Source organism: Asterias rubens, chromosome 4, assembly GCF_902459465.1.
Source record: "Asterias rubens chromosome 4, eAstRub1.3, whole genome shotgun sequence".
NCBI classification, from domain to species: domain Eukaryota; kingdom Metazoa; phylum Echinodermata; class Asteroidea; order Forcipulatida; family Asteriidae; genus Asterias; species Asterias rubens.
In genome coordinates, this window is record NC_047065.1 from 17,628,535 (window position 1) to 17,640,535 (window position 12,001).

Here is a 12,001-nt window from a genome sequence, read left to right on the forward strand (position 1 = left end):
TGGCGCTCTTCATACTTCGTCTAAAGTCTGGGTCCCGTTTCAGAACAAGCAGCTACGTAATGTGTTGTTGTGGAAAGGATCTGACTACGTTTATAGCAACCAACATTTCTAAAAACAAAAATGGCAGATACTTTGCTTCTCCGAGCTCTAAAAGGACAGCCAAAAAACCTCAATTTGTCGAGTAAAAATTTGAATCAAGTACCAAAAGCAATTGGGAGGCTTTCCTGTGTGACCAACTTCCAGCTGAAAAATAATAAATTACGTGATCTTCCGCGAGAAATAAGCGGTTTAGTAAAGGTAAAAACTTAACCAAAATCTAATTTAATTATCAGATTTGATATTTTATCGCATGAGGGCGCTTAAAACGACAAATTTCCTTGTATCACAACAGAGTTGAAATGTTGTTTTCTTGTGAAAATCCTAATAGAAAACCACATTATATTTTGAGCTAAATTAAATTTTAAAAGCAACATTAAAAATCTCAGTTTGTTTGGAAAAGTTTCCATAGACACATGGTTACTCCATGGTATGGTATGGTTTTAATATTTATGGCGCCAACACTTATTCATTCGATATGAAATAATATACTTTTTATATATATTTTACCTCGATTGGATCGAAAGCTAAGGCCATCTACCCTATTCATTATTTTACCTCAATGAGATATCCCTTTTTGTAAAAATTAGTGGTAAAGTGGTGCGACTCGGTCACAGTCACACAGTCACACACACACAGTCAGCAGTCATGACAATTGTTGAGCGGTGTCACTATTTACCGGAAAACACCAGAAAATACCGGAAAACACCGGAAAACTACCGGAAAACACCGGAAAACTACCGGAAACTACCGGAAAACACCGGAAAATACCGGAAAACACCAGGAAACTACCGGAAAACACCAGAAATTACCGGAAAATACCGGAAAACACCAGAAAACTACTGGAAAACACCAGATTATAACCGGAAAATACAAAAAAAAACACCAGAAAATACCTGAATAACAGCGCCGAAACACGACAGAGCAGCCAGCGGGCGTAGCTAGCTAAACACAGGAATACGTATACGAAGAACTAAGGAAAATAGTATACACATAATGAATGTTTATGAGTGCAATGGTGCGAATATGTTCATGAGTTGAAAGATGGAATGTTCTATTCAACTCGGCGGAGCCGAGTTGAATGGAACATTCCAGCTTTCAACGAATGAACATTTTCGCACCATTGCACGAATGAAAAACATTCATTATTTGTTTTATATAACATCCAAGTAGATCTTTGTCATCTAATAGAAGGACTGTGATAAGTTTAATTATTCCTCAGTTCTTCGTATACGTATTCCTGTGTTTGGCTACGCCCGCTGGCTGTTTCGGCGCTGTTATTCAGGTATTTCCCGGTAGTTTTCCGGTATTTTCCGGTAATTTCTGGTGTTTTCCGGTAGTTTTCCGGTGTTCTCCGGTATTTTCTGGTGTTTTCCGGTAGTTTTCCGGTAGTTTTCCGGTAGTTTTCCGGTGTTTTCCGGTAGTTTTCCGGTATTTTCTGGTGTTTTCCGGTAAATAGTGACACCCATTGTTGAGTCACATAGACCATAGAGAAAGGACCGTGAAGGAGTAGGGACATGAACCGGACAATGATTGCCACCGAAAGCTGTTACGACTGCAGTCAACAATTAGGCCTAAGGATCAATTGCAGTATGCACCACACTAAACATATTGATTAGCCTACCAAACCTGACTACAGTTCTTTGAAAAGATTGCCCGAGCACTGGCTGAGGCAAAAAGGGGAAAAAAATACTGTTTTTTTTTGCGTGATCATTGCACAACTGGCCGTTTTGGGCCATCTTTGTGACATGTCTCACTATTTGCACGTATTTCTGATGTTCAATTTAAGCTATTTCACGACACTCAAAACCTCTAGGAATATTGATTATCGCAAAATATGAAATATTCATACTATATAGCTTTGTAGGTTTATCGCGCGGTTTTGAAGAAATATGCCTAAATTTCTTAAAATTTGCCAATTATTTTGCCGAAAACACCATTTGATTTGACTTTTCTATGCGCATACGTTGGATGTTACCATGATCGAGTATGGCCTACTGTGAGCTACTGCGCATGCGGTGTTATCCATGTGTTTGGCAATTATTTACTCCAGTTCTCGGTATCGCTACAGCAATTTTGGTAAGTTTCCCGATTACCAGTGAAGTTTCGCGGTGGCGATCAGTGTGCACAAAGGGCCATTGAAGGTCTTAAAAGTTGTCGTTGCAGTTCTTACTCCTCCCCGGTCCTTTTTCTCTCTATGCACACACACACACTACAGTATAATTTTACACCCCCTCAGTCTCTCCTGTTTGATTTGATTTTTCAATTTCAGGTGCTAGCACTAGTAGCAATAGCAGTTCCAGTGGTTTTTGATTTAAATAGCATCCAAAGCTACAATCTCGGCCATATCTCATTGGGCCCCCCTGCCCCCTTTCAATGTTGGTTCCAATTGCCGATTGTGTTCTGAGTTACAGTCAACATTGAGCAGGGGGGCGGGGGACAAATGTTTTAATGTGAATGGGAAGTGCACAGGGAAGTGTTTTATATAACATTAGGAATGGGTGGCCCAAGCATTTTGGCCATGATTGTAGCTCTGAGGGAGTGCGTTGTATTATAGTCATGTCTGGGTTAAATTGCATAGGCCTAAATAGTATTCGGGTTGTTGGGGTTAAAGATGGTTGAAAAAGCAAGAAAAAGCTATTGCACATCCGTTAAATCAAGGCTAGTAGTACTACTAAGTAGTTCAAATGTGTAAATGTTGAATGTCAAAATTATCTAACTAAGAGTGTTATCTTGTATAATAGATATTCTTTCTTGATAAACTCTAGTTGACTGTTTTGAATCTTGGAAATAACTGCTTTGAGGAACTTCCAGAACATCTTGCCACACTTCACTCACTTGAGAAACTGCATTTATTTGGCAACCAGATCAAATCTATAGATGCCAAGATTTTAGGTCAGTATTCCTTTTCTGTTTTTTATATTTCATTATTTTTCCTAATCAATAAAACAAAATACATTGTTATTTTGATAACAAGGTTTTTGGTTTTATTGCTTAGATATTTTTAAAACATGCAAACAATTGGCCAGTTAAATTTTAATAATTTTCTCAAAATCTTACAGGTGACCTCAGAAATTTGACCTTCTTGAACTTGAACAACAATCAAATAAAAACAGTTCCTTCGGCAATCAACAGGTAAGTGCTTGAGGGATATTTGCAATAATGTAACCCTCCTCCAGACAGCTTCAGATTGGAGAACATGTCATTCCTAGTGCATAAAAGCAACAACAATGAACAGTTCTAGGGATATTTGCAATAATGTAACCCTCCTCCAGACAGCTTCAGATTGGAGAACATGTCATTCCTAGTGCATAAAAACAACAACAATGAACAGTTCTAGGGATATTTGCAATAATGTAACCCTCCTCCAGACAGCTTCAGATTGGAGAACATGTCATTCCTCGTGCATAAAAGCAACAACAATGAACAGTTCTAGGGATATTTGCGATAATGTAACCCTCCTCCAGACAGCTTCAGATTGGAGAACAAGTCATTCCTATTGCATAAAAGCAACAACAATGAACAGTTCTAGGGATATTTGCGATAATGTAACCCTCCTCACGACAGCTTCAGATTGGAGAACATGTCATTCCTAGTGCATAAAAGCAACAACAATGAACAGTTCTAGGGATATTTGCGATAATGTAACCCTCCTCCAAACAGCTTCAGATTGGAGACATGTCGTTCCTTGTGCATAAAAGCAACAACAATGAACAGTTCTAGGGATATTTGCAATAATGTAACCCTCCTCCAGACAGCTTCAGATTGGAGAACATGTCATTCCTAGTGCATAAAAGCAACAACAATGAATAGTTCTAGGGATATTTGCAATAATGTAACCCTCCTCCAGACAGCTTCAGATTGGAGAACATGTCATTCCTAGTGCATAAAAACAACAACAATGAACAGTTCTAGGGATATTTGCAATAATGTAACCCTCCTCCAGACAGCTTCAGATTGGAGAACAAGTCATTCCTAGTGCATAAAAGCAACAACAATGAACAGTTCTAGGGATATTTGCGATAATGTAACCCTCCTCCAGACAGCTTCAGATTGGAGAACAAGTCATTCCTAGTGCATAAAAGCAACAACAATGAACAGTTCTAGGGATATTTGCAATAATGTAACCCTCCTCCAGACAGCTTCAGATTGGAGAACGTGTCATTCCTAGTGCATAAAAGTAACAACAATGAACAGTTCTAGGGATATTTGCGATAATGTAACCCTCCTCCAGACAGCTTCAGATTGGAGAACATGTCATTCCTAGTGCATAAAAGCAACAACAATGAACAGTTCTAGGGATATTTGCAATAATGTAACCCTCCTCCAGACAGCTTCAGATTGGAGAACATGTCATTCCTAGTGCATTAAAGCAACAACAATGAACAGTTCTAGGGATATTTGCGATAATGTAACCCTCCTCCAGACAGCTTCAGATTGGAGAACATGTCATTCCTAGTGCATAAAAGCAACAACAATGAACAGTTCTAGGGATATTTGCAATAATGTAACCCTCCTCCAGACAGCTTCAGATTGGAGAACATGTCATTCCTATTGCATAAAAGCAACAACAATGAACAGTTCTAGGGATATTTGCAATAATGTAACCCTCCTCATGACAGCTTCAGATTGGAGAACATGTCATTCCTAGTGCATAAAAGCAACAACAATGAACAGTTCTAGGGATATTTGCAATAATGTAACCCTCCTCCAGACAGCTTCAGATTGGAGAACATGTCATTCCTAGTGCATAAAAGCAACAACAATGAACAGTTCTAGGGATATTTGCAATAATGTAACCCTCCTCCAGACAGCTTCAGATTGGAGAACATGTCATTCCTAGTGCATAAAAGCAACAACAATGAATAGTTCTAGGGATATTTGCGATAATGTAACCCTCCCCCCGACAGCTTCAGATTGGAGAACATGTCATTCCTAGTGCATAAAAGCAACAACAATGAATAGTTCTAGGGATATTTGCGATAATGTAACCCTCCTCATGACAGCTTCAGATTGGAGAACATGTCATTCCTAGTGCATAAAAGCAACAACAATGAATAGTTCTAGGGATATTTGCGATAATGTAACCCTCCTCACGACAGCTTCAGATTGGAGAACATGTCATACCTAGTGCATAAAAGCAACAACAATGAATAGTTCTAGGGATATTTGCGATAATGTAACCCTCCCCCCGACAGCTTCAGATTGGAGAACATGTCATTCCTAGTGCATAAAAGCAACAACAATGAACAGTTCTAGGGATATTTGCGATAATGTAACCCTCCTCCAGACAGCTTCAGATTGGAGAACATGTCATTCCTAGTGCATAAAAGCAACAACAATGAACAGTTCTAGGGATATTTGCGATAATGTAACCCTCCTCATGACAGCTTCAGATTGGAGAACATGTCATTCCTAGTGCATAAAAGCAACAACATTGAATAGTTCTAGGGATATTTGCGATAATGTAACCCTCCTCACGACAGCTTCAGATTGGAGAACATGTCATTCCTAGTGCATAAAAGCAACAACAATGAACAGTTCTGTACTGTTTATTATCAACATTATTCTGCATGAGTAAAACATTCACCTCCAAGCCCAGTCAGTGGTGAACGATTACAATAAATTAGTCTTTAGATGCAAACACAGTTGATTTAAAACAAGAGTGTTAAATCAAGATACAGTAGCTAAGTACTCAAATGTGCATTGATTTTGTTGGTTTGTAAAATAACAAACATGCAGCAATAAGTGTTGATGCCCTTGTGCCTTTCTCAAAGTCTTACTCTGCTAGGGTTCAAATGTTGGGCCTTTAAACAATTTCATTTCAACCAAATTAGATGTTAGTGATTTTGGTTGGAAAGCAGTTTGAAAACAGATTATTTAATAGAATAATTTCTGCCATTGATAAGAATTGTTTTGCAGAATATTTGATCTTTAAAGATTTATAGCTTTCTAAATCTTCATTCAGGTTAGTAAGTCTGCAATACCTTAGCCTTGATGGCAACCAGTTAACTAACCTCCCATCTGAGATGTGTGCTCTTAGTAAGCTGACGGAGTTCCATGCTGCAGGAAACCAGTTAACTTCTCTGCCATTAGAGATTGGTTTCCTTGTCAAGCTTAGCCGGTTACACATACAGAAGAATAAGATCAAGGAGCTTCCAGAAGGATTAGGGAAGTTAATCCATCTTGAGATTGTTGATGTAGCTGCAAATGAGATCAGGATATTTCCTACTGAAGTAAGTCAGGATTATTCTAGGATCTTTTGTTCATTAAAAATTTGTTTTTACGGCAATTTTTCTATCTTTTTTACATTTCAGCTACCGGTATACCCTGGTTTTTTGTTTTCCTTTTCAATTTCAGATGATTCAAAGTTGACATTAAATGGGTCAATGTGTCCACGAATGAAAGAAAGTCAATATTTTCAAAACCCAAAATAAGATGACAGTCGGTAAAAGAATACAGACTCTTGACAGCATGCCTGTGATATCTGTAAACTTTTTTGATGTTTGCAATATTGGTATATTTGACGAAGGTACCTTTTTCTTTTGATTAATTAAAGAAACCCCTCAATATTTTGTTAATAATCCCTTCCCTGCATATAACTTTCCACTCCAGTCTAACGTGAGGCTACTTTTCGTTTCTCCTTGATAGATGCATAAACTTCCATTAAAGGAGCTGTATAGTGAAGAGAATCCATTGCTAGATGCATTACCAGTACATTCTATACAAGAAGAAGAGATTCTCACTTTAAAGGTATTCTTGAACATACAGTAGAATCGTTTTTGTTATAATAATGATGAGAGTAAAGTTGTCAAAAATATGTTTCTTCTGGCAAAGTGTTCTTTAAAACTTGAAAAGGGTAGATTAATTTTAGAACTAATTTATCCTAATCTGCTGTTTTTCAGGAAATCAGTGCACGGTACATCATGAAAGAACTTAAAGACAGGTAAGATGTCAATGAATAACTGCATCTTTATTTAAGAATATCAGTTCACTCCTTTAATTCTTGAGCTTGCATCCAAACACTGGCATAACCAGACATCTTCATTTGGTGACAGTCGAACGGTGGCAACAAACATAAATGGGTGAGTGGGAGGGGGCTCAGTGTTTAATGTATCAAACCAATCAGTCATTTTATTTAAAGCGTCATTTGGGAAAGCAAGAATGAGGGGGTCAAGGAACAAGTGTTTTTTTTATGATTGAAATACTTAACTATCTCCAGGTCTCATACCTTTGCTATTTAGAATGTTTGCGAGTTAGAATTAATGTGTTGTTGCTCTTTACAAACTGATTTGTGTTTCTGTTAACCTCAAAAGGTTTTAATTTGTTGCTGTTTGCTTTTTACAATCTAATGTTTGCTTCTGTTAAGCCCATAAGGTTTTAATATCAATATGTTGTTGTTGCTTTTTACAAGTTAATTTTAGTCTATGTTAACCTCAATAATGTTTTAGTATTAATTTGTTGAGTTTTTTTTTTAACAAGCTGATGTTTGTTTCTGTTGTTGCTGGATTAATTTAACAAGCTGATTTTAGTCTCTGTTAACTATTTCTTATAACACCTTGCTTCATTTGCCAGAGTGGTTGGTACTCCACACAACTGTGACATTATCATATGGTTTTTATCATTGTGAAAACATCGCTAAAACCCTTACCTTTGCTAGATAGTAAAATTAATGTTTTAATCTTGTTTTTAACGATTTCAAATCTGTTTTGTTCTGTTAACCTAAATCTTGTGTTCTTCAAATAATTCCATAAAATGTTATTACTGCAAATATTTTTTGTTTTGAAATATCTTACTGATAACTTGATATACTTGCTTATCTAAATACTTTGCATGCTTCCACTTCAAACATTTCCTAAAGACGTAAGATGGTGAAATATGGGGACAAAGTATTCTATGAGGAAAACCCAGCGTAAGTTTGGATGGACTCAATGGACATCACATTTCTGCACTGAGCGCAACGGCACTCATCAAATACTTCATGATGCACAATCTTTTCTTAGAATTAGTGATGATTTTACCACACATCTTTTTTTTCTTTCTACCTGTACTTTTGAGTCTAGAAACATTCATTCAATTTCCTGTTTAACTTTGATCATAATACTGGAAATATTTCCTAACCTCGACCGAAACTCCAGGCTATATCAGCAGGATGACCCTGGATTTCAGTGTTGTGAACAAAAGTTTAAACAGAAAATTGTATCAAATTACCAGCACAGATGAATTGTCATGCTAAATAATCATTCATGTTGAATATTTTCACTTTAGATAACTGACTATTCTACATTGTTTAATCATGACCAACTATAGTCAAATGTCTTGATTGGGCAGATTGCTCACACTCGAGTACCCATGAACAGCCAAACACATGTATCTGTATTTTATTTATTTGTTTATTTATTTATTTATTTATTTATTTATTTATTTATTTATTTTTTTTATATTTTTTTGGGGGGGCTGATGTTTAATTGCTGAAACAACCCACAACTGTCACACTTACATTTCAGAATGTTATGTAGTAGTGTTGGAAGGAGGTAGTTGCCTGTGCTCTTAGTCTGGGGTTGTTGAGATTTTACAAGTTAACCCATCTTATCAAGACAATTACAACTGATTCTTGAAACTGACTGTATTAAAAAAGGCACATTTCTTGATTCAGCTTGTGTGTAGGTAGCATAGGATAACACATTTCTTCACTCAGCTTGTGTGTAGGTAGCATAGGATAACACATTTCTTCACTCAGCTTGTGTGTAGGTAGCATAGGATAACACATTTCTTGACTCAGCTTGTGTGTAGGTAGCATAGGATACCACATTTCTTGACTCAGCTTGTGTGTAGGTAGCATAGGATAACACATTTCTTGAGTCAGCTTGTGTGTAGGTAGCATAGGATAACACATTTCTTCACTCAGCTTGTGTGTAGGTAGCATAGGATAACACATTTCTTGACTCAGCTTGTGTGTAGGTAGCTTAGGATAACACATTTCTTGAGTCAGCTTGTGTGTAGGTAGCATAGGATAACACATTTCTTGGGTCAGCTTGTGTGTAGGTAGCATAGGATAACACATTTCTTGACTCAGCTTGTGTGTAGGTAGCATAGGATAACACATTTCTTGAGTCAGCTTGTGTGTAGGTAGCATAGGATAACACATTTCTTGACTCAGCTTGTGTGTAGGTAGCTTAGGATAACACATTTCTTGACTCAGCTTGTGTGTAGGTAGCTTAGGATAACACATTTCTTGACTCAGCTTGTGTGTAGGTAGCTTAGGATAACACATTTCTTGACTCAGCTTGTGTGTAGGTAGCATAGGATAACACATTTCTTGACTCAGCTTGTGTGTAGGTAGCATAGGATAACACATTTCTTGACTCAGCTTGTGTGTAGGTAGCATAGGATAACACATTTCTTGACTCAGCTTGTGTGTAGGTAGCTTAGGATTACACATTTCTTGACTCAGCTTGTGTGTAGGTAGCATAGGATAACACATTTCTTGACTCAGCTTGTGTGTAGGTAGCATAGGATAACACATTTCTTGACTCAGCTTGTGTGTAGGTAGCTTAGGATAACACATTTCTTGAGTCAGCTTGTGTGTAGGTAGCATAGGATAACACATTTCTTGACTCAGCTTGTGTGTAGGTAGCATAGGATAACACATTTCTTGACTCAGCTTGTGTGTAGGTAGCTTAGGATTACACATTTCTTCACTCAGCTTGTGTGTAGGTAGCATAGGATAACACATTTCTTCACTCAGCTTGTGTATAGGTAGCATAGGATAACACATAATAGTACAATAGTGCATTCTAAAGATACTTATTTATTGAAGAAAAACATTAAAGACCTGCTTGAACGAAAATGTCAAGTCGTGAACTTTGCTGAATTCCACTTAAAATGTTTTCGATGAATAAGGAAAACGAGTCATATGATTATAAATAGGTTTCAATTGTGTAAAAAAACAATCATTTTGTATGCCCTTGTCCAGAGCTTTTCAGCGAGATTTGCGAAAAGCCCCGTTACGTAATCACTCTCAAAACGTCATAAGTAGATAAAGCAGCTTTGTTGCAGCGTGGATGTATAACAAAGCAAACTCCCACAAATGACGTCAGCGGCATTGTCCTTTGACGCCCGCTCTCAACGGCAGAAGTGTTTTTAGTTTTTCAAAAAACCTTTAGGTAGGGGCCTGATTTTTAACCTCCATAATTACGAAAAGTTCAGAAGTGTACACATATCAAAATTACATTAAAATGGTGAACAAGTGCATTATAAACAAGTAAAAATACAATTTCTGTTGAAAACATTCCGCTCAGGTAGCTGTTTAAGACAGCTTTGGTAAGGATCTAAATATAAAACAAATTCTAAAAAACACTTGTCTTAATTGACATATTTTAAAGCCATCATTTAATTTGATTGCTATTTTCTCCCATCAGATGGTCTTATATGCGCAGAGCAATTCGTCACTATCCCAACATCCGAGATATGTTAGCACAAGCAAGCAAGTGTGCACTGTGTGGCTCTTCATTTCTCAATACTTGGCTGGAGTGTGTACGCTTTGTTGATGGGCATAAAGTAAGTATTACCTTGCTGGGTTCTAGGCAATAGTTTAAGACAACCTTGTGTTCATATTAAACATAACAAATATTAATTCTTTTTTTGCATTTGGTTGTTAGTATTTAAATGAAGTTTTTTTTGTTTTTCTTTGCATAATCTTCAGGACCTAAAGTTGAGTAATTCCCCAGGCCGCATTCCAGTCCGTGCGTTGCTTTGCTCATACAAATGCTTCAATACACCTGGGCATGAATTCTATGGGATTGCATTCCCTTGAACAGCACCAAGTTTCCACTAGCCCTACCCTCCAACTAGTCTCACCAGCCTGCCCTGACCCTCTCCTGCCCTGCCCTGACCCTCTTCATGGAATTCTAGGTTATTGCATTCCCATGAACAGCATCAACCTCTCCCACTTCCCGCACCCTCCGACTCGTATCACTTGTGCCCCACCCTCCTACTACCCCGCCTCTGACAAGTCTATCCTCTCCCAACCCTCTCTATCATAGAATTCTAGGTTATTGCATTCCCATGAACAGCATCAACCTCTCCCACTTCCCGCACCCTCCGACTCGTATCACTTGTGCCCCACCCTCCTACTACCCCGCCTCTGACAAGTCTATCCTCTCCCAACCCTCTCCATCATAGAATTCTATGGGCTTGCATTCCCATGAACAGCATCAAGTTCCCTCTTCCACTGACACTATTGGTAATTACTCAAAATAATGATTATCATAAAACCTTACTTGGTAAAAAGTAATGGGGAGCTGTTGATAGTACGAAACATTGTGAGAAACGGCTCCCTCTGAAGTCACATAGTTTTCGAGAAAGAAGTAATTTTCCACGAATTTGATTTTGAGACCTCAGAAAGAGATGTTGAGGTCTCGAAATCAAGCATCTGTAACACACTCGTGTGACAAGGGTGTTTTTTCTTCCATTATTATCTCGCAACTTCGACAACCAATTGAGCTCAAATTTTCACAGGTTTGTTATTATTTTTATGCTTATGTTGAGATACATCAAGTAAGAAGACTGGTCTTTGACAATTACCAATTGTGATCAGTGTATTTAACTAGTCTCTCGTGCTGTACCCCTCCCACTACCAACTACTAATAGCTTTGACCTTCCGTTGCCCAACCCCTTCTATTACCGACTAGTCTCACCTACCCCGACCCTCTCCATGGCATTACATTCCTGCCTGCCCCACCCCTCGCCATCACAGTACTGTGTTCTGCTCCATTGGATTATGTAAGACCCTTTGATGGATTCTGCCGAGTCTAATTGAACTTCCTGATTGTATTTTAAATGTTTGAACCTTGTTAAAACTCTCATCAGAGTGAGTCTGATACAAGCTTATAGAAATGTAGCA

The 12,001-nt window shown here is 37.9% G+C and overlaps 1 protein-coding gene across 2 annotated transcripts; it reads left to right on the plus strand.

Annotated features, from left to right (window-relative positions):
- Positions 1-120: 120 nt before the first annotated feature.
- LOC117289756 (leucine-rich repeat-containing protein 69-like) lies at positions 121-11,400 on the plus strand. 2 transcript variants are annotated; one of them, XR_004518975.1, is made up of 9 exons: positions 121-297; positions 2,865-2,991; positions 3,159-3,231; positions 6,065-6,332; positions 6,748-6,849; positions 7,002-7,042; positions 10,518-10,656; positions 10,802-11,010; positions 11,150-11,400. XR_004518975.1 is itself a non-coding variant. In XM_033771022.1 (8 exons), the coding sequence occupies exons 1-8, from the start codon at positions 121-123 to the stop codon at positions 10,910-10,912; spliced, it is 1,038 nt and encodes a 345-aa protein (XP_033626913.1). In that variant the 3' UTR covers positions 10,913-11,400. The 2 variants fall into 2 exon arrangements, 1 of the variants encoding a protein (XP_033626913.1); XM_033771022.1 differs by having other exon boundaries at positions 10,802-11,400.
- Positions 11,401-12,001: the final 601 nt, after the last annotated feature.

Bases quoted from the DNA above. Each gene is read 5' to 3' on its own strand.
- LOC117289756 (XM_033771022.1), top strand. From the start codon at position 121: ATGGCAGATACTTTGCTTCTCCGAGCTCTAAAAGGACAGCCAAAAAAC. The intron at 6,333-6,747 runs GTAAGTCAGGAT...TCTCCTTGATAG, and splicing joins TCAGGATATTTCCTACTGAA to ATGCATAAACTTCCATTAAA. The intron at 7,043-10,517 runs GTAAGATGTCAA...TTCTCCCATCAG, and splicing joins ATGAAAGAACTTAAAGACAG to ATGGTCTTATATGCGCAGAG.